The 22,797-nt window shown below is 44.7% G+C and overlaps 1 protein-coding gene across 3 annotated transcripts in view; it reads left to right on the forward strand.

The window, feature by feature from the left end:
• The first annotated feature begins 758 nt into the window (after nucleotides 1–758).
• The window catches only part of zdhhc5a (zDHHC palmitoyltransferase 5a), a 66,059-nt gene continuing 44,020 nt past the window's right edge, over nucleotides 759–22,797 (forward strand). For 2 of the 3 annotated variants that reach the window (XM_072564647.1, XM_072564649.1), the window contains exons 1-2: nucleotides 759–1,009; nucleotides 3,654–5,594. In XM_072564647.1, coding sequence (XP_072420748.1) covers nucleotides 5,491–5,594 — 104 coding nt within the window. In that variant the 5' untranslated portion in view covers nucleotides 759–1,009; nucleotides 3,654–5,490. Of the gene's footprint in view, nucleotides 1,010–1,124; nucleotides 1,280–3,653; nucleotides 5,595–22,797 lie in introns of those variants that run through there. The other variant, XM_072564648.1, reaches the window with a different exon arrangement.

Genomic DNA, 22,797 nt, shown 5'->3' on the forward strand with positions numbered 1-22,797 from the left:
GAAGCCTGACACCCCCTACCCTCTCTCCCCCCCCCAACACATTGCAATGCAGAACCTTGCATGGACCACCTTCTCCCCCTCCCTCAACTCATTGCATTTTTTTCAATAAGGTCATGTCCCTTTAAGAGTCCATTCCGCCCCGCCCGTCCTGCAAAAGGCGGGCCCGAGTACCCTTCCGATACCCGATTGGCCGATGCCCGCTGCCAATCGGCGCGGCGCGGTCCAATCGGTTGTAGGCTCGTGACGTAAGGCGGAGGCGGGTCACCAAGTCTCTGTGACGTCAAGACCAGTGCCGACGCAATCCGGAGAGCAGCGGGGCCTCCCACGCCGGGCGCAACCAACTGCCCCGGAGGGCGGGGGTGGCGTGCCAATCTCACTACCTTTTCTTTGTCGTTGACGCACACAGAAACCGCTAGAGAATCTCAGAAGCATCCGACTATCAACAAATAGAGTCAGGATTAAACTTCCGATTCGTGTGCGACGCTCATCATCATTTTTCTCCAACACTTACCCAAACGAACACCCATCTCTTCTTTCCTTCTCCCCAACCCCCCCCGTCACAGACGGCGGCGGTTGTGTTTTGGGTTGCGGAGGGGGCGGGGCCGCTCGCCTGACGTAGGAAGGGCCGGCCTTCAGAGCCGCGCGCCGATTGGGGTCCGAGGGGCGCGCTGTCGTCACCAACCACCCCGCCCTCGAACACGCCCATTGGCCGAAGGTTGGGGCGCCCCTCCCCGTCTTCCCTCAAGCCCTACCGGTCGGTCGGTCGGTCGGGCCGTCCATCATATTTTCCCCACCTACACCTTCCCCCTCCCCCACCTTCTTACCACCAGAAAAGCGGACGACCTCTCCTTCCCCCCTCCCCCACCCCTGGGCTTTCCGCGACTGGACGAGCCCGGTGTCAGTCAGGGCGGAGGCCGACCAATCGGAGCGTGCGGTCCTCTTCCCTTCCTTCCTTCCTTCCTTCACCTGTCGGAGAGAGGGGGGGGGTGTCCCGCCTTCTTCCGCGGGGGTAAGGGCGAGCGGAGGGGCCAGGGGCGCGGGGGTCCCGCGCGCGCGCGCGCGAGGGGGGGTGCAGGGCGGGTTGCTGAGGTAACCGAGACCCGAACGTTCCGTTTCTGTTCGAAATTTGAATCTCAACGGTTTTTTCCTCCCGCCCTTTGTCGTCCTCTTTAAACGGTCGCTTCCTCTCCTCCTGTTTATTTGTCTCTCTCTCTCTGTGTGTGTGATGGAAAAAAAACAAATTTCGACGCTCTTTTGCTTTAAAATCCAAACCCATGAGGTAAAGGGAGGTCGGAAAGTTTGCAAATAAACCCCTCCCCCACCTTTTTAGGTTTTCCCCTCAAGCAACTTTTGCCCCTCAGTTTTTTTTGCCCCTCAGTTTTTTTTTTGCCCCTCAGTTTTTTTTTTGCCCCTGCTTAATATTTGCTTCCCCCCCCCTCTCTCTCTCTCTCTCTCAATTTTTACCCCCTCCTCCTCCTCAAATTTTTGCTGCCACTTCTCTTGATTTTATTGCCATCACTGTCCATTTTTTTTTTAACCTCCCCTTGGGTTTTGCTTCCCCCCCCCCCCCCCCTCTCTCTCTCAATTTTTACCTCACAATTTTTTAACCCCCCCCCCCCCCCTCTCTTGGGTTTTTGCTGCCCACTCTCTTAATTCTTGCCCCTATTCTCTCAATTTTTTAACCTCCTCTCAAATTTTTGCTGCCGCTTCTCTTGATTTTATTGCCATCGCTGTCAATTTTTTTGTACCTCCTCTTGGGTTTTGCTCCCTCTCTCTCAGTCTTTACCTCTCTCTCTCTCTCTCTCTGTCTTTACCCCTCTCTCTCTGTCTTTACCCCTCTCTCTCTGTCTTTACCCCTCTCTCTCAGTCTTTACCCCTCTCTCTCAGTCTTTACCCCTCTCTCTCAGTCTTTACCCCTCTCTCTCAGTCTTTACCCTTCTCTCTCAGTCTTTACCCCTCTCTCTCAGTCTTTACCCCTCTCTCTCAGTCTTTACCCCTCTCTCTCAGTCTTTACCCCTCTCTCTCAGTCTTTACCCCTCTCTCTCTGTCTTTACCCCTCTCTCTCTGTCTTTACCCCTCTCTCTCTGTCTTTACCCCTCTCTCTCTGTCTTTACCCCTCTCTCTCTGTCTTTACCCCTCTCTCTCTGTCTTTACCCCTCTCTCTCTGTCTTTACCCCTCTCTCTCTGTCTTTACCCCTCTCTCTCTGTCTTTACCCCTCTCTCTCTGTCTTTACCCCTCTCTCTCTGTCTTTACCCCTCTCTCTCTGTCTTTACCCCTCTCTCTCTCTCTCAGTTTTTACCTCTCTCTCAATTTTTTAATCTCCTCTTGGGTTTTTGCTGCCACTCTCTTAATTCTTGCCCCTATTCTCTCAATTTTTACCTCCTCTCAAAATTTTGCTGCACCCTCTCTCTCTCTCTCTCTCTCTCGGTTTTTGCCGTCACTGTCAATTTTTTAACCTCCACTTGGGGTTTTTGCTGCCCCCTCTCTTAATTTTTGCCCCTATTCTCTCTCATTCTTTTTTTGCTTCATAATTTTTCCTCCTGTCCTCAACCTCTCCCCTCCTGACGAGGTTTCTTCTCTTCCCACCACCACCATCCGCTCGGTCTCCCTTCGTCGGCTTTTCTCCCCCTCTCAATTTCCTTCCCCCTCACCCCTCAACTTTTCCCACCTTGACTCAGATTTCGCCCCCCTCTCAGATTTATCCCGACTGTCTTCGTAATTTCCATTCTGCACCGTGTTTTTCTCTCTCTCTCTCTTCCCCCACCCCCCTCCACCACCACCACCATCCTCCTGTATTTTCCCTTCCACTGTGTTTTCCCCTGTTCCTCACAGTTGCTTTTTCCCTTCCCATTCCCCCACTCCCCCAACTCTTACAACTTAGATGTACAAAACCTACCCTTTCTCCATCTGGCTTTCTTCCCACTCTGAATGAAATTTTCACCCCCTGTTAATATTGAAGAGGGGGGGAATAAGGATTGGGAAGGAGAGGAAAATTAAGGCCAAACTGTTCTCAGGAAAAATATCTCCTTGTTTTCAAACTGTGACAGATTCATTTCTTCCTCCTCCCTCTTCTCTTCGCCCCCCCCCCCCCCCCCCCCCCGCCAGCCAGCCAAACACAAAGAATAAGAAGTCTCTCCATTTCTCTTTTGAGTATTTCAAGGGGAGAATTGAACACCTGCGAGAGCAGAAAGGAAATGGATGTCACTGCTTTTTCGCTTTCGTTTTCAGTTTTAAATAAGAATGTAAAATCTTAAAAAGGAGAGGCAGAGCAGTTGTCAGTTGTGAATCCTTCTTCTCTGTGTCATTACGAGGATGAAAGGTTTTGATGTTTCTCAAAACAAGCCTTTAATCGTTATTTTCACTTTTAAGCTGTGGTGATGTAGTTTTTAAGATTAATTCAGTCAAAGACATCGAGAGGAGAAAAAGGGACTCGAGAATAGAAAAGATTAGACTATTTTAACTTAATCCATTGAAATTACGAAAAGGAAACAGTTATGAATTTCCATTTTCTTTTAAAAAGTTAATGTTCAGGAATTTGAGTTAAAAGCATCCTGAAGAGGAAAATTTAAGGCGTGCTCATTTGTGTTTTTGACATTTCCTTTTACGTTCATTCTCTGCATTTAAAATTATCTTGTTTCTCTTAAACCCTCAGCAAGAAGAGGAGAAAGGAGGGGAGCAAGTTGACCTCTCCAAGACTAAATGGCCTCACCAAAAGGATGGATGGGATTTGACGGTTCTCCCTGCCAAAGAGTGTGTCTGCTGATTTAAAAGACAGACGGTTAATATATTGCACTGCAACTGGAATTTAAGTTTGACTGTCAGCCAAGAAGAAGTGCTTCCACCTCTTCCACATTTTCTTTTTAAGCTTCATCGCTCAGGTTATTTGTTTTATAAGTGATTCAGGAACTCTCCTTGGCTGTTCAGGAAGCAATTTTGGGTTTGATTCTCCTCTCTAGGAATTCTCTTCAAGACGAGAGAGGCAGACAGAAGGAAGATTTCAAATTGGATTGGAATTTACTTGCATGTGTGAACTTGAGATCAAGTGGGAACGTTTGGTCGAAGTGGAGGAATTCAGAGTATCATCACCAATCTCTTGCCTCAACTGTCGTCAGCATCGACGGTTTTGTTTGTTTGTTTCTGACAAATTGGATTTGGAAGGGATGGTCACTGGATCTTGATCTGGTTTGCTTGGTGTGTTTGCTCCCACTAGATTTATTTCTGGTTTCTGCATATTTGAAGAAAAGACGAGGAAAGGAAATTAAAAGGAGGAGAGAGTCGTTTGTGCACTTGCTGATTTTCGTGGTACTTTATTTTTGTAATCTCCTGCACCACTCCACTGTCAAAAACCACCCAACTGCTCCCAAGTTGGTGTTTCTGTTCTGCACGTGCAAAGAGACTCCTGCCGTTTTACGATCAAGAATTGAATCCCTGTAACGCTGCCTTGACAGTCTGAAATCGGAAGGAGACGGAGTGGGGGAATCAGATACGGTGGCAAAGATTTATAAAGCAGCGGTGGAAAAGAATTGAAAAGATTTTTCTGTTGCTTTGGCAATTAGATTTAGAACCTTGCTGGCATAGCCCCTCACATTTCCTCCCCCACTCCGTCTCATACCCTTAGAGCACTGCCTGATCCTAGATTTCTGCCTTGATTTCCAGATCCTTCACCCCCATAATCTGTTTAATTGTCAGCTTGCTTATTCTGAGTTCCAGCCATTCCGTCCATTTTAGTACCAGGCTCCAATGTCTGATTTATTCTCCCCTCTGTGTCCCTACTCTCCTGTAATCTTGAAGATCAACCTAAGCTGCTGCTAAGAATTGGATTTTGCATTGTCCAAAAAGGCCCCAGTTTTCCTGTTGATATCCCATGAGGAAGAAATCCCTGGTAGAAATCCTTATCTTGTCCATCGCCAACAGAAAAATAAATTGCCATTTATTCCTTAAATTGGTTCTTACTTTCTTGCTTCCAGACCCAGATCGAACTTGCCTGCAACTCCTCCAACTTGATGTTATAGGTTGGTTGATCCTGGTGTGAAGTGTAGTGTCTTCACTGTCTTGTCTTGAACAAGCTCCTCCATCTAGTTTCAGCACCTGACCTCATTTTGGAGCAGTTCCCATATAGATTTCCTAGTTCCTGAGCTTTGTTCAGCGTTTGCTTTTTAAAAGAGCACACCGTCCTTCATCTCTGCCAAAAGAGCACCAAATCTGCACCCCATCTTCAGCTGGTGTGGAATCAAGATTTGCCCATCTTGGCACACTGTATCTATCCTTAGTGTTTTCCTCCATTCTTCATCTGCCTTGTCCTTTTACTCATTCCTCCAGTTTTGACCATTTCTTCCTGCCATTTGTCTACCCCCAATGCTGTGCTGGGCACATCAGGATCTCAGTCAGTGACTCATCCCATCCCACCACTACTCTCTTTCCCCTGTCCCTCCCTCACCACAACAGTTACCCTGGGCTATGCTGCTGAGCAGGGTTGCTGACCGAGCAATATGCCATTGGGAACGGAGAGGAAATTCAAACCCAGCAAGTACATCCCCGTGTCGGCAGCTGCCACTTTTCTTGTGGGCTCCACCTCCCTGTTCTTCGTTTTTCCGTGAGTATTTGTTGATATTGCTGTGCGGGTGCACAGGTTGGGTTAAGCAGGTGACAGCACACACCACTCCACTGCCCCAGTAAACACAATGTTGCTATCTCTGATCCAGCTGGACATTCCATTATTAGAGGGGAGTCTTGGCTGAGTGGCTACTTGTCAAAGTATGGATGGAGTCAAGGTTTAGCTGATCAGGAATAGGAACTTGCAGTGCGAAACTTGATTTTCAGTACAATGCTCAGGGAGCACTTTGTTGACTATGCGATGCCTTGGAGATGTCCTGAAATGACAAAAATGTCAAGAGAAGAGTTTTGTTTCTGTCCTTTAACAGAGCGGATAGGTTCAAGCCCCAAGTCTGTGCTCCTCTATTGTCTCTTCTGTATACCAACGTGCCCAATGACTTTAAAGGTGCACTGTTACAGCTTCTGTGGTGGGATAACCTACCAAGGCACAGTTATAGAGTCCTAGAGATATACAGCACGGAAACAGACCCTTCAGTCCATGCCGACCAGATATCCCAACCCAATCTAGTCCCACCTGCCAGCATTCGGCCCATATCCCTCCAAACCCTTCCTATTCATATACCCATCCAAATGCCTCTTAAATGTTGTCATTGTACCAGCCTCCACCACATCCTCTGGCAGCTCATTCCATACACGTACCACCCTCTGCGTGAAAAAGTTGCCCCTTAGGTCTCTTTTTATATCTTTCCCCTCTCACCCTAAACCTATGTCCCTCTAGTTCTGAACTTCCCTACCCCAGGGAAAAGACTTTGTCTATTTATCCTATCCATATCCCTCATGATTTTATAAGCCTCTATAAGGTCACCCCTCAGTCTCCGATGCTCCAGGGAAAACAGTCCCAGCCTGATCAGCCTCTCACTGTAGCTCAAACCCTCCAAACCTGGCAACATCCTTGTAAATCTTTTATGAGCCCTTTCACGTTTCACAACATCTTTCCAAGAGGAAAGAGACCAGAATTGCACACAATATTCCAACAGTGGCCTAACCAATGTCCTGTACAGCCGCAACATGACCTCCCAACTCCTGTACTCAATACTCTGACCAATAAAGGAAAAACATACCAAACGCTGCCTTCACTATCCTATCTACCTGCGACTCCACTTTCAAGGAGCTATGAACCTGCACTCCAAGGTCTCTTTGTTCAGCAACACTCCCCAGGACCTTACTATTAAGTGTATAAGTCCTGCTAAGATTTGCTTTCTCAAAATGCAGCACCTCTCATTTATCTGAACTAAACTCCATCTGCCACTTCTCAGCCCATTGGCCCATCTGGTCCAGATCCTGTTGTAGTCTGAGGTAATCCTCTTTGTTGTCCGCTACACCTCCAAATTTTGGTGTCATCTGCAAACTTACTAACTATTCCCCTTATATGTCTCCTCTTCTTCTCCCACCCCTGCCCCATTCAAACAAAATAAAAAGTGGCCCATTGAGACACTAATTCTGCTTGTCTTCATGGTCTCCATTTTGAAACAGCCTCAGTACATGGGTGTGAGCCTGGACCTTTCCTGTGTGTACCCAGTATGTTTGACTATATTTGTGGTAATGCTTTTCTCATAGACCTTTCTGCCTTATTCGCCAGCACTCTCACAAGATTGCAAGTAAACAGGAAACAGCAACAGCTTGTGTTTACCCATAAAGTACCTTTTCACTTTCCAAGCCCACCACCCAACCTGTGCAGGAACTGAAATTAATTTGTTTGGAAGTGGGTTTTAGGACAATGAGTGATCAGAAGCATGGTCAAAGGAGGAGGTTTTAGGGAATGTATTGAAGGAGAGAGAGATGTAGAAAGAATCAGGGAAGGATTTCCAGCAACTGAAAGCATGGTCAAAATAATGGAGTGATAAAATCAGAATGCTCATGAAACCAGAACTGGAGGAGTACAGAGGTCACAGAGTTAATAGGAGGTTATGTGCACGTTAAGAATGAGGAGGGCAAAGAAAGGAGATTTTGAAATTTGACTTTTTGTTTTCTTTCCTGTCTGTACTGTTTGATCCTAATTTGTGTCCTTTCAAAGTCCTCATGGATTGTGGGGAATATTCTGCCTGTTGATCATTATGGAGTTGTGTTGAGTTTTTAACAGCTTGTTGGAAGAATTGTGCTGTCATTTGTGTGCAGGTAAACAGTCGGTTGAAATTTACTGTTTTGATCAGAACTTTGAGTATTGTGACTAGGGGAGAGATTGTCCATAAGACAGAGGATCAGAAATTAGGCCATTTGGCCCATTGAGTCTGCTCAGCCATTCAGTCATGGCTGCTAGGGGATGAGGACTCTCTTGTTGTCATTCCCGCAATGTCAGCATCGTGCACTGTCAAGTCCTCTTTGCCCACCCATTTCCCATATTAGTCAATTTCCTCGTGTCCAGAAGTTAGACACAGTGTAGACCTCCCTCTAACAATAGCCTGATGGTGTGTCCCCCTATTATTTCCCAGTGTCAGCATTGAGAGCTTCCAGCACAGGTTAGGTACACGATAGAGCTCCCTGTTTTACCTGAATGGTGTATCATTAAAGGAAGGATGTGGTGGAGTTATGTGCTTCATTTCTCTTGGGTTGCAGTAGGTTTGATCTCAGGCTCAAGAATACGCTTTCCTTCTACTTGAAAAGTTGTGGCCTTCAATCTAGATGGAATTTAAACTCCGTATCATTGATTTCCTGCTTGGAGAGAAGATCCTTTTATTCTTTGTCTTGAATTTTTCTCCTTTTATCTTTGGTGAATATCTTTCCTTTGGAAGTGGTACAACAGATGTTTGCCACATTCTGGGTCGGAATTGTTGCTGTCTGATGAGACACTGAATAGAATAGACCTGTGTTGTCTAGCGGTTAGCATTTGAAATGTGTGAAATTGTTGGGAGTTTTTGACAGTGCCCCCCCACCTCCAAACTCAGAAGTGGAGAGTCTAGAACTAGGGCTGTAACAAAGAATTGGTTGAAGATGAGAAGTATTGTCCTCGCTTGAAGGACTTAGAATCTTTGGCAATCCCCCTATGCAAAAGCTGTGTGTGCTCAGTTGTTGATTATATTTGAGATAGATTGAGAGATTTCTGGACACGAGGAAATTGACTAATATGGGAAATGGGTGGGCAAAGTGGACTTGAGGTCAAAGGTCAGGTGTGATCTCATTGGCAGACTAGGCTTGAAGGACCAAATGACCCCCTACTTAAATCTCTGGTGTCATTTTGATCAGGCAGAGTGACAGCCAAGCATTGAGCAGCTGTGGCTGTTGCCACAGCTGAGCAGGAATGTTGACCTTCTCCTGTTCAGAAGTGGTTCTCACGGCAGTTGTGCTTGCGAAAGATTGTGTTTCTTCCGGGCCTTGTGTTTGTGAAAGTCTGAAGTTCTGTAAAAGGGAGGATTGCCTTCAGTGGTGTGTTCTATAAATAAACCCTGTCGTCGCTCCTTGACAGCCTGGTGAAGTCAGGCAGCCCTCAGCAACACAGGCGTAAAATTTCCAACCTGGGGCCTATGTTAATTCTACTGACTTTATCCAAAGCTGATGGAGAGGCAGGGCAGCAGTCAGCCTCAACACTGCAGGATGTTTTAAAAATAATGTTTTCTCAGGGTTTGGGCAAGGCTGATGAAGTTGCATTCATAATAAATCTGCAGAAGACGTGAAACAAAAGGAAAATAACTGGGATGCCTTCATTCACTATCTGCTGGTTCCTGCTACTGAATGGTATTCCTTCAGCATCTTGAATCATATTCATGTATCCCACCCAAAGATGAGGGGGCCACAGGGTCCCACAAGAGTCCAAAAATATTGGCTGTAGTCACATGTTCTATAACTTCTTCCGAAACCTCAAACTGAGACCAGAGTGTGCTGCCAGTTTAATATATCAGAAGACCACTCTTATGTCACAGAAATGGAGAGCCTAGAACTAGGACTGTTGGGGGTGATAGTCACAGAACAAAGGACTGGGCTAATGTGTGAAGCCTCTGGTTGCTGCACCTCTGGTGGAGCAAGGCTTTGCTATGGCCTTGAATGATTTTTCATCAATGATATTTCCTGCACACCGGCAATAAGACTGAGTTCAGCTATGTTTGCTTGGTGGTGGTTGTGACTGAAGCCTAGTGTGTTATGTTTGCAGTGGGGAGAAGCCAGTGGTGGTCAGCAAAATGAGGTTGATTGTTATTTTTGGCTTAGCTTGATGTAGGAGAACAAGATTATTTGAGATTTTGCACTGTAGGAACAGGTTATTCAGCCCAAAAATTTCATGATAGCGCTTCTTCTCTATCATTCCTTATGGGAGCAAGTTCCACATTCTCCCTACTCTTTGAGGGACTAAATTTGAGTTTCCAAATGAAATTATTAATAATTGTATTGATGCCTCCTAGTCTAACCTCATCTATAATTGGTAACATCCACCCTACCAAAGACCTCTAACACACAATTCTGTCTTTTTTTTTTGAGGAAATAGCTCCTGCCTATTCATCAGTAAGGACTTTTAGTTCTGGTAGCATCCTCGTGAACCTTTGTAGTACTTTCTCCAGTGTGTATGAGTCCTTTATGAAAATATAGTGACCAGAACTGTGTACATTCAGCAAATTGTCGAAGCCATTTTGTGGGTAACCACAATGCCCTTCAGTTGATGAACCAGGCTCCAGTTGTTAGGATAGTCATTGCAGCAAAGGACTGGAGGTCTGAACAAGCCTTTGTAATCATTTCCCAGCAAGATTCAGCCCCTTGAATAGGGCAAGGAGGATCAGTGCAAAACAAAGTGCCAACTAGATGTGTTTATTTTTTCCAGTCCTTGTTGATAAAGCTGCACTGTTGTTTTGTGCTCATCAATTGAGCGCCCTCATTCCCAAGGGAAGTGAAAGGTTTCCATTCTGCACTCTCAGTATTGAGCTCTCCCAGCATCACTTAGATACCCATATGCCCTTCATCTACACTTACCCTTCTAATACTGAAGATCAGCATTTGAAATCAGCACTGGGGATTTTGTGAAAGGCTACACACAAAACTTAGAGGGTAAGAGGGTTTTTTTCTCTCCATCACTTCATTAACTGGTCTCTGCCTACCTGGGAGGGTGCTCTTGCTGAATTATTGTTGAGTTAGGCTTGTTCAGTCACTGCACCCAAGTTTCCCAACTGTGGTGAATGTTAGAAGAACCATTGCACTATTTTGAAGGTGATCACAGGAGCTCGGTGTGGTGTCATGGCCAGTATTATCCCTCAATCAAAACCAGTGAAACTGATTATCTAGTCATTATCTTGCTGTCTGTGGCAGTTTGCCATATGCCTGCTGTTTCCTAAAGCATTTTGAAACACCTATTTGTCAAAAGTACTAAAACTTTAGTGTCTACTTTCAAAGAAAACCACTTCTCAATTGCATCAAGTGAATTCCTTTGATCTTGACTCCCAAACTCACCACCCCTCCCCAAAAAGTAAGTTAAAGCTTCATCAATATTACCTTTTAGAGTTTGTATTTCATAACCAGTAATGACTACGCAAAATCATCATAAAATCTCAAGAAACATGAAGTAAATAATCTGGAGTATTATTTTGATGTACTGTACATTTAGACCTTGGTGCATTGAAATTCAGGTGGGCACTGTCAGAGTTGGGACTAACTGAAATAATTGGACATGATTTTAAAAATGTGTATTTATGCATTGCCTCTCACAACTAAGAAATACCCTAGCATTAAAAAAAAAATTGGAAGCACGAGTCAGCTATACAGCCTCTCAAACCTCCGCCACATTAGGATTAGGAAAAAACATCTGAAGTGTGCTGGTGTTGCAGTGCAGAAAATGTGGATCCACAGCACGTTCTCTCATGGTAATGAGTAGAATATCTGATTTCTTTTGCCCATCAATAGACAATTTGAACAAATGTTGGGTTCCAGGGTATGAGGGAAATAAATAAAATGATAGAGATATTATGCTGCATCATAAACCTTACTGGACTTGGTAAAGTACACATTTGAGTCAGCTCAGGGAATCCCTTGTGGACTCAATCTGTAAGCCTCTCTTGGTTTTTCCCAGAAATCGTATTGTTTTTGAGTTAAAAACCTCTTACAGGCAGTTTAGTTTAATTTTAGTCATCCCCCTTACCAAGAGCATCACTGTTACAAAGTAACTCGGATACCTAAAAGCTAAGCTAACTAGGTTCTAATAACCCAGGAAAGTAGGGCACCAGCTGTACAAGAGCCCTAGCAGGCTACTCTGTCTTACTGACACAAACAGGCTTCCTTTATACAAAAAGTTTACAAAAAATACTGCATGTTCTTAATTAAACAGATAACGGTAAAAGACTAATCGTAACGAAGAGAAGTTAACTGACAGATCCTACAGGCCTTGAGCTATTTATCAGGTGGGAAAAAGAAATCCAGCCGAGTTAGGCAGTTGCTGGCGAGATAAGTTCCTATCATAGAGGTACCACTCTGAGCTAATTGAAGACTTCATGAGGTAACCTTGCACAGCTCGCATATCAGATACAATTGTTTAACAAAATGGCTTCTTAGCAAGGAGGGCACACTTTTGACCTTAAAATGGCTTCCTGACAGATTGTGTCAGAATCTCTGGGTGGCACAGTGGCTCAGTGGTTAGTACTGCTGCCTCACAGCACCAGAGTCTCAGGTTCAATTCCAGCCTCAGGTGACTGTCTATCTATGTGGAGTTTGCATATTCTCCCCATGTCTGCGTGGGTTTCCTCCGGGTGCTCCAGTTTCCTGCCAGAGTCCAAACATGTGCAGGTCAGGTGAATTGGCTGTGCTAAATTGCCAGTAGTGTTAGGTGCATTAGTCAGAAGGAAATGGGACTGGGTGGGTTACTCTTCGGAGGGTCGGTGTGGACTTGTTGGGCCGAAGGGCTTGTTTCCACACTGTAGGGAATCAAATTTAATCTTCAATGTTATGTTTAGAATAACTTTTAAGTTTAGAGCAGACTCCAGCTTTTTATCTTAAGCAGTGAATCATTCTGTACCTGAGGCTGAGATGTTACCAGAAAGTTGCATTGAAACTGATTCATTAGTCTCGAATTAAACATGCTTTCTTTTCAAGGTTGTGATTCAAAATCAAATAAGAATTAAGATCTGATTAGTTAGAATTAACAGTGGGGCAGTCTGTAGAAACAGCAAGTAAGTTAAAGCTTCATCAATATTACCTTTTAGAGTTTGTATTTCATAACCAGTAATGACTACTCAAAATCATCATAAAATCTCAAACTGCAATTAACTTCAATCCATAGCAAATAAGCAGAAAGTTAGTTGTCTCCATCCCTCATCATTTTATAAACCTCTATAAGGTCACCCCTCAGCCTCCGATGCTCCAGGGAAAACAGCCCCAGCCTGTTCAGCCTCTCCCTGCAACTCAAATCCTCCAACCCTCGCAACATCCTTGTAAATCTTTTCTGAACTCTTTCAAGTTTCACAACATCCTTCCAATAGGAAGGAAACCAGAATTGCATGTAATATTCAAAATGTGGCCTCACCAATGTCCTGTACAGCCGCAACATGACCTCCCAACTCCTGTACTCAGTACTCTGACCAATAAAGGAAAGGATACCCCAAACACCGCCTTCACTATCCGATCTACCTTGGATTCGACTTTTAAGAAGCTATGAACCTGTACTCCCAGGTCTCTTTGTTCAGTAACACTCCCTCAGACCTTGCCATTAAGTGTGTAAATCATGCTAAGATTTACTTTCCCAAAATGCAGCACCTCTCATTTATCTAAATTAAACTCCATCTGCCACTCCTCAGCCCATTGCCTTATCTGATCAAGATCCCCTAGAATATCCTGTTATCACTTGATGAGAACAAATGTTTTTATCTTCTGCATAACTTTGGTTCCCCCTTTTTGTTCTGTGCCTCCCTGCCTGTCTATTTTCTCGTGTGCAGCAAATGTGTTCTAGAATTCAACACTACACTTTAGTCTAAATGTTAAAGGGCAAGTTTTAAGGCTATAAACTTTCTCGGACTGTTCTGCAAAAAGGCCTGCAGTGGCCATAGTCAATGTTACCTTTTCTGAGCTCTCAATCCCAAGCTTCCCTTTGCTATTATTATCAAGTTTGCCTTTGTTTCCTCTGGCCCTGGACGCTGTTTCAGGGCGAAATACATCTACTTTCACATTGCTTTCTGTTAACACAACCAGATTTACCAAGAGGTGGAAGTGGATTGACTTGGTAGTGACAGAGTCAGGATAAAACGCAGTGTAGTACAACTGGAACATATAGGATGTATTTGATGCTGAGAGAAGTGAGAATGGTAAGCACTGGCCATAATCTTCTAACCCTTGGTCGAAACTGGTGCCAGAAAGGAGGGGGGGGGGGGGGGGGGGGTAGAAATTAGTCAGAGATGTACAGCAAGGGAACAGACCCTTTGGTTCAACTTGTCCATGCCAACCAGATATCGTAACTTAATCTAGCCCCATTTGTCAGCGCTTGGCCCATGTTCCTCTAAACACTTCTCACTTTAAACCTATGCCCCTCTAGTTCTAGAATCCCCCACCCCAAGGAAAAGACCTTGTCTGTTTATCCTATCCATGTCCTTCCTGATTTTATAAATCTCTGTACGGTCACCCCTCAGTCTCTGACCTCCAGGGAAAACAGCCCTAGCTTATTCAACCTCTCCCTTTAGCTCAAGCCCTCCAACCCTGGCAACATCCTTGTAAATTTTTTCTGAACCCTTTCAGTTTCACAATATCCATCCTATACAAAGGAGACCAGAATTTCATGCAATATTCCGATGTCTTGTACAGCCACAACGTGACCTCCCAACTCCTGTACTCAATACTCTGACCAATAAAGGAAGGCATACCAAGTGCCCCCTTCACTATCCTATCTACCTGCAACTCTACTTCCAACCTGCACTCCAAAGTCTCTTTGTTCAGCAACACTCCCTAGGACCTTACCATTAAGTGTACAAATCTTGCTCTGATTTGCTTTTCCAAAATGCAGCATCTTGCATATATCCGAATTAAACTCCAACTGCCACTTCTCAGTGGCCCATTTGGTTGAGATCCGGTTGTACTCTGAGGTAACATTCTTCACTGTCCACTATACCTCCAATTTTGGTGTCATCTGCAATCTTATTAACTATCCCTGTTATGCTCACATCCAAATCATTTATATAAAATGCTAAAAAGTAGTGGACCCAGCACCGATCCTTGTGACCCACCACTGGTCACAGGCTTCCAGTCTGAAAAGCAACCCTGCACCACTACCCTCTGTCTTCTACCTTTGAGCCAGTTCTGTATCCAAATGGCCAGTTCTGCCTGTATTCCAAGAGATCGAACCTTGCTAATCAGTCTCCCATGGGGAACCTTGTTGAACACTATATTCTAGTCCATATAGGTCACGTCCACCGCTCTGCCCTCCTCAATCCTCTTTGTTACTTCAAAAAACTCAAACAAGTTCATGAGACGTAATTTTCCATTCACAAAGCCATGTTGACTATCCCTAATCAGTCCTTGCCTTTCAAAACACATGTACATCCTGTCCCTCAGGATTCCCTCCAATAACTTGCCCACCACCAACATCAGGCTCACCAGTCTAATTGAAGTAATTTTTTTTGTGTGCAAGGTATGTATTAAGATAAACTCAGCAATTACAGGCCAGTCAGTTTTACTATGGTGGTGAGAACAGCTTTAATCTGGGACCTCGTTTGGGCAAGTCTGGGCTAATAAAGGAAAGCCCGCTTAGATTTGTTAAGGGCAGTTAGTTTTAAGAAACTAGCTTGAGGTTTTGAAAAGCTTACAGGGAGAGTTGATGAGGGAAATGCAGTGGATGTGGTGTGGATTCATAAGGTTCTCGAAGTGTCAAATTCAACTGCAATTCACAGCCTTGTCTGTGAAATTAGAATCCAATCCAAAGGATAGTTGCAGCATGAATATGAAGTTGCTGAGTAAAAGGAAATAGTGGTGAATGGTTGCTTTCCAGTCTAGAGGCAGATAAACAGCAGAATTCTCCAGGATGAAGTACTGGGATTGCTGCTTTTCCAGATTTCTACATTCTGACAAGATGATGTCAGGCAGATATAGTTCATTTGGGCCATCAAAACTGATGCACCATTCAATTTGTTCATGGCTGATCTGATAATCCTCAAATCTACTGCACTGGCTTTTCCCTATGACCCTGATTCCCTTATTGATGAAAGACCTGTCTACCTCAGCCTGAGTCTGGTTATCGACGCAGCTTTGACAGAGCTCTATGGTTTTTAAAAAAACAAATTCCACTGACTCATCAACCTCCTGAAGAAATTCCTTCTCATCTCCACTTAAATGGGCAACACCTTACTCTAAGAGTTTGCTGTCTGGTCCTAGACTTTCTCTCATAAGAGGAAACTACCTCTCCACATGTACCTTATTGAAGACCTAAACTTGGGTATCGGACACAGTTGCAACATGGCAAAAGTGAGGACTGCAGATGCTGGAAGCCAGAGTCAAGATTAGAGTGGTGCTGGAAAAGCACAGCAGGTCAGGCAGCATCCGAATAGCAGGATGCTGCCTGACCTGCTGTGCTTTTCCAGCACCACTCTAATCTAGACAATTGCAACATGTGCATTCAACACAAACCTTGTCAATGTAATGAATTGAAAAGTGCATTGACATACACAGGCCAGTGGAATGAACAGACCTTTTCTTATTCACTCCTGGGACATGTATGTTGCTGCCTGTCAAAGTGCCTAGTTGCCCTTGAGCTGCCTCCTTGAATTGCTGCAATCCATGTGCTGAACATAGGCCCTCAATGCCCTTAGGGAGGTCCAGCAACTGTGAAGAATGGCAATATATTTCCAAGTCAGGATGGTGGATGACTTAGAGGGGAAATTACAGGGGGCGATGTTCCCATGTATCTGCTGCACTTGTCTTTCAAGATGGAAGTGGTTCTTGGGGCTGGAAAGTGCTGTCCAAGCATCTTTGAATCTCTGTAGTGCAGCTTGTAAATAATACACACTGCTGTGTGGTGGAGAGAGTAGATGTGGTACCAGTCAAGTGGGCTGTTTTGTCTTGGATGGTGTTGAGCTTATTTGCTGTTGTTGGAACATCCATACAAGTGGGGAGTATTCCATCACACTCTTATTGATGGACAGGATTTGGGAAGTCAGGAGCTGAATGAAATGCTGCAGTATTAAGACCATAAGACATAGGAGTGGAAGTAAGGCCATTCAGCCCATCGAGTCCACTCTGCCATTTAATCGTGGCTGATGGGCATTTCAACTCCACTCACCCGCATTGTCCCCATAGCCCTTAATTCCTTGTGACATCAAGAATTTATCAATCTCTGCCTTGAAGACTTTTAGCGTCCCCGCCTCCACGGCACTCTGTGGCAATGAATTCCACAGGCCTACCACATTCTGGCTGAAGAAATGTCTCTGCATTTCTGTTCAGAATTGACCCTCTCTAATTCTAAGGCTGTGCCCATGGGTCCTAGTCTCCTCGCCTAACGGAAACAATTTCCTAGCGTCCACCCTTTCCAAGCCATGTATTATCTTGTAAGTTTCTATTAGATCTCCCCTTAACCTTCTAAACTCCAATGAGTATAATCCCAGGATCCTCAGCTGTTCCTTGTATGTTAGACCTGCCATTCCAGGGATCATCCGTGTGAATCTCCGCTGGACGCGCTCCAGTGCCAGTATGTCCCTCCTAAGGTGTGGGGCCCAAAACTGGACACAGTACTCCAAATGGGACCTGACCAGAGCTTTATAAAGGCTCAGTAGCACTTCGCTGCTTTTATAATCCAACCCTCTTGAGATAAGTGACAACATTGCATTCGCTTTCTTGATCACAGATTCAACCTGCATGTTTACCTTTAGAGAATCCTCGACTAGCGCTCCCAGATCCCTTTGTACTTTGGCTTTATGAATTTTCTCACTGTTTAGAAAGTAGTCCATGCTTGTATTCTTTTTGCCAAAGTGCAAGACCTCGCATTTGCTCACATTGAACTTCGTCAGCCATTTCCTGGACCACTCTCCCAAACTGTCTAGATCCTTCTGCAGCCTCCCCACCTCCTCAGTACTACCTGCCTGTCCACCTATCTTCGTATCATCGGCAAACTTCGCTAGAATGCCCCCAGTACCTTCATCCAGATCATTAATATATAACGTGAACAGCTGCAGCCCCATCACTGAACCCTGTGGGACACCGCTTGTCACTGGCTGCCATTCTGAAAAAGAACCTCTTATCCCAACTCTCTGCCTTCTGTCAGACAGCCAATCCTTAATCCATGCCAGTAGCTCACCTCGAACACCATGGGCCCTCACCTTACTCAGCAGCCTCCCGTGTGGCACCTTATCAAAGGCGTTTTGGAAGTCTAGATAGACCACATCCACTGGGTTTCCCTAGTCTAACCTACTTGTCACCTCTTCAAAGAATTCTAACAGGTTTGTCAGGCACGACCTACCCTTACTAAATCCATGTTGACTCGTTCTAATCCGACCCTGCTCTTCCAAGAATTTAGAAACCTCATCCTTAACGATGGATTCTAGAATTTTACCAACAATCGAGGTTAGGCTAATTGGCCTATAATTTTCCATCTTTTGTCTTGATCCTTTCTTGAACAACGGGGTTACAACAGCCATCTTCCAATCATCCAGGACTTTCCCTGACTCCAGTGACTTTTGAAAGATCTCAACCAACGCCTCCACTATTTCCTTAGCCACCTCCCTCAGAACTCTAGGATGTAGCCTATCAGGGCCAGGAGATTTGTCAATTTTAAGACCTTTTAGCTTTTCTAGCACTATCTCTTTTGTAATGGCAACCATACTCAACTCAGGCCCTGACTCCCTTTAATTGTTGGGATATTACTCATGTCTCCCACTGTGAAGACTGACGCAAAGTACTTGTTAAGTTCTCCAGCTATTTCCTTACCTCCCATCACTAGGCTTCCAGCATCAGTTTGAAGTGGCCCAATGTCTACTTTTGCCTGTCGTTTGTTTCTTATGTATTAAAAGGAACTTTTACTATCATTTCTAATATTACTGGCTATCCTTCCTTCATATTTGATCTTCTTCCTTATTTCTGTCTTTGTTATCCTCTGTTTGTTTTTGAAGCCTTCCCAATCTTCTGATTTCCCACTGCTCTTGGCCACTTTATAGGATCTCTCTTTTTCTTTGCATTTCCTGACTTCCTTTGTCAGCCATGCCTGTCTAATCCCTCCCCGGATAATTTTTCTTTTCTTGGGGATGAACCTCTGTACTGTGTCCTCAATTATACCCACAAACTCCTGCCATTTTTGCTCTACTGTCTTCCCTGCTAGGCTCTGCTTCCAGTCGATTTTCGTCAGTTCCTCTCTCATGCCCTCGTAATTACCTTTGTTTAACTGTAATGCCATTACATCCGATTTTGCCTTCTCTCTTTCAAACTCCAGACTGAACTCTACCATATTATGATCGCTGCTTCCTAAGGGTTCCCTTGCTTTAAGATCTTTTATAAAGTCTCGTTCATTACATAGCACTAGATCCAGAATAGCCTGCTCCCTTGTGGATTCCATGACAAGCTGTTCCAAAAAGCCATCCTGTAAGCATTCCATGAATTCCCTTTCTTTGAATCCACTGGCAACATTATTTACCCAGTCCACCTGCATATTGACTCTCCCATGATCACCATGACCTTGCCTTTCTGACATGCCTTCTCTATTTCCCGGTACATGTTGCGTCCCTGGTCCTGACCACTGTTAGGAGGTCTGTACATAACTCCAATTATGTTTTTTTTGCCTTTGTGGTTCCTCAATTCCACCCACACAGGCTCCACATCATTCGATCCTATGTCATTCAGTGCCATAGATTTAATTTTGTTCTTAACTAACAAGGCCACCCCGCCCCCTCTGCCCACCTCCCTGTCTTTTCGATAAGTTGTAAATCCTTGGATGTTTAACTGCCAGTCCTGAACCCCCTGCAACCATATCTCTGTGATGACTACCACATCATAATCATTCACGATGATCTGTGCCATTAGTTCATCTACTTTGTTACGAATTCTACGAGCATTCAGGTAAAGTGCCTTAATGCTAACATTCTTATCATTAGAGATATTGGAAGTCATAAGATGTCCTAAGTTATCCTTCCTTTTTGTTGCATTCCTAATCTGCCTCAAAGTTAAATCCACCTGCATACATGCTACCCTCCTGCTTATCTTTCCATTTACCTCCATACTCCCTGTTGCTTTCACTTTAAATAGAAGTTTAAAGTCCTACTGACCACCCTATTTATCCTCTTCGCTAGAACATTGGTACCAGATCGGTTCAGGTGGAGACCGTCCCAACGGCACAGATCCCCCCGGTTCCAAAACTGATGCCAATGCTCCATGAAATGGAATCCCTCTTTCCCACACCAATCCCTTAGCCACGTGTTTACTTCCCTAATTTTCTTATCCCTATGCCAATTGGCACGTGGCTCGGGCAGTAATCCGGAGATTATGACCCTTGAGGACCTGTACTTCAATTTCCTTCCTAGTGCTTGATAATCCCCAAACAGGCCCTCCACCCTAGCTTTGCCTATGTTGTTAGTCTCAACGTGGACCACAACAACTGGATCCTCCCCCTCCAGCTCCAATATTCTTTCAAGCCGGTCGGAGATGTCCCGCACCCTGGCACCGGGCCGGCAACACACCATGCGAGGCTCCCGATCCGACTTGCATAGGATACTATCTGTCCCCCCAATTATAGAATCCCCCATATCGACTACTTGTCTTTTTGCTCCCCCCTCTTGAATGCACCATGGTGTCGTGGTCAGCTGGCTCATCCTGTCCACAGCCCTTTTCCTCATCCGTACAGGGAGCAAGAATCTCATACCTGTTGGACAAGGTCAAGGGCTGAAGTATTCCTAGCCTCTGACCTGCTCTTTTAGTTACTGTGTTTATATGGCAAGTCCAGTTGAATTTCTGGTCAGTGGTAATCCTCAGGATGCTAATAGTGGAGGCTTCAGCAATGGTAAGGGTGGCACTGAGCTCAGCGATTTGTACTGCTGCCTCACAGCACAGGGACCCAAATTTGATTCCAGCCTTGGGTGACTGTGTGGAGTTCGCACATTCTCCCTGTATCTGTGTTTCTCCTGGATGCTCTGGTTTCTTCCCACAGTCCAAAGATATGCAGATTAGGTGGATTGGTCATGCAGTATTGCTGCTTAGTGTCCAAGGATGTGCAGACTAGTAGATTAGTCATGGTAAATGTGAGATGAGGTGGGGGGTTGGGTCTGAGTGGGATTCTGTTCGTAGGGTCACTGCAGACAGGATGGGCTGAGTGGCCTCTTTTCACACTGTAGGCCTTCTGTGATTCTAATGTCAATGAATGTCAAAGAGTGAAGATAAGATTCCATCTTATTTGGAGAGATTTACAAGGATGGTGCCAGGGTTGGAGGATTTGAGCTACAGAGCGCGGCCGAATAGGCTGGGCTGTTTTCCCTGAAGCATCAGAGGCTGAGGTGTGCTCTTAGAGGTTTATAAAATCATAAGGGGCATGGATAGGATAAACAAACAAGATCTTTCCCCTGGGGTAGGGGAGTCCAGAACTAGATTTAGGATGAGATGGGAAAGATATAAAATGAACCTAAGGGGCACCTTTTTCATGCAGAGGGTGGTGCATGTATGGAATGAGCTGCCAGAGGAAGTGGTGAAGGGTGGTACAATTTTAGCATTTAAAAGACGTCTGGATGGGTATATATGAATTGGAAGGGTTGAGAGGGACATGGGCCAAGTGCTGGCGAATGGGACTAGATTAGTTTAGGATATCTGGTCGGTTTGGACGTATTGGACTGAAGGCTCTGTTTCTCAGCTGTACGTTTCTAAGGCTCTGTTCATGCCTAGCATTTACGTGGCACAAATGTTACTTGTCACTTGTCAGACCAAGGTGGGATATTGTGCAGATCGTGTTACATTTGAGCATAGACTCCTTCAGTATCTGCAGAGTTGCAAATGGTACTGAAAATCAGCAAACACCCCACTTTAGTTATTAATGGAAGGAAAGTCATTAGTGAATCAGCTAAAGATGGTAAGACATAGAACCCTACTGTGAGGGAAATCCTATAGCGATGTCCTGGAGCTGAAATGACTGACCTCCAACAACCACAGGTAATCTTCCTATTTGCCAGTTGTAAACCAAACAGTAGAGTGTTTGCCTGCTGATTTCCATTAATTTTAGCGTTTCAGGGTCTCCTTGATGCCATACTTGGTTGAATGCAGTCTTGATGTCAAGGACTGTCCCATTCACCTCCCCTCGAATTCAGTTCTTTTGTCCATGTTTGAACCAAGGCTTGTAAATAGTTCAGGAGCTGGGTGACTCAAATTAGGCATCACTGAGCAAGTTTTTGCTGAGCAAGTGCTGCTTAATAGCACTGTGGATGACACCTTCCATCAGTTTACTGGTGACCAAGGGTAGGATGGGATGGTAATTTGCTGGCTTGGATTTGTCCTTTTACTTTTTGAGTAAAGGATATACCAGAGCAAATGTTCACATTGTTGGTTGGATGTCAGTGTTGTAATTGTACTGATACAGCTTAGCTAGGAAAATGCAAGCTCTAGAACAGTTTTCAGTACTGTTGTTGTTATATTGTTAGGGCTTGTAGCCTTTGCAGAATCCGCTGCCTTCCAACCCGTTTCTTGATTTCAAATTGCCTGAAGGCTGGCATCTGTGATGCTGGGGACCACCAGAGGGGGCAGAGATGAATCATACATTCGGCACTACTGGTTGAAGATTGCTGCAAATGTTTCAGATGGCAGCTGATTTACACACAGAAACACCACAAAGATCAATGTAACAACCAGAGTTTGTAAGCAGTGATATTTGCAAAGGTGTAATAATTGGCTGCAGAACAACAGAGCGACCTACCTTTTGCTTTCTTTGCTGTAGTAGTTGTGTATTCTGTTATATCCATTTGAAAGGGTTGACTGAGATCTGGCTTTGATGTTTCACCAGAATCCGAACACCACCTTACTACCATTTTGAGAGTGCAGCTGACTCTCTGGCAATGTGGCAAATCTGTCTTTCCTAATCTGAGAATGTCAGGCTAGCTTTAGCTGGATACTTCACATAACCTTCTTTTTGTATTAGAGCAAGAGAATGATTGTCCTACTAAGTGGATTGCAGATGATTTTCTCTGATTTGTAGCTTCTGATGCATGATTTTAGTGATGAAATGCATGAAAGATATTGGATGGGATCTGTTGTAGTTCTGGTATTTATGTGGTGATTGTGATGCACCCAAACCTCTTAAAATCCATTATGACTTTGAGTCGCTCTGCCCAGAACTCAGTGCAATC

Source organism: Chiloscyllium punctatum, chromosome 47, assembly GCF_047496795.1.
Source record: "Chiloscyllium punctatum isolate Juve2018m chromosome 47, sChiPun1.3, whole genome shotgun sequence".
NCBI lineage: Eukaryota > Metazoa > Chordata > Chondrichthyes > Orectolobiformes > Hemiscylliidae > Chiloscyllium > Chiloscyllium punctatum.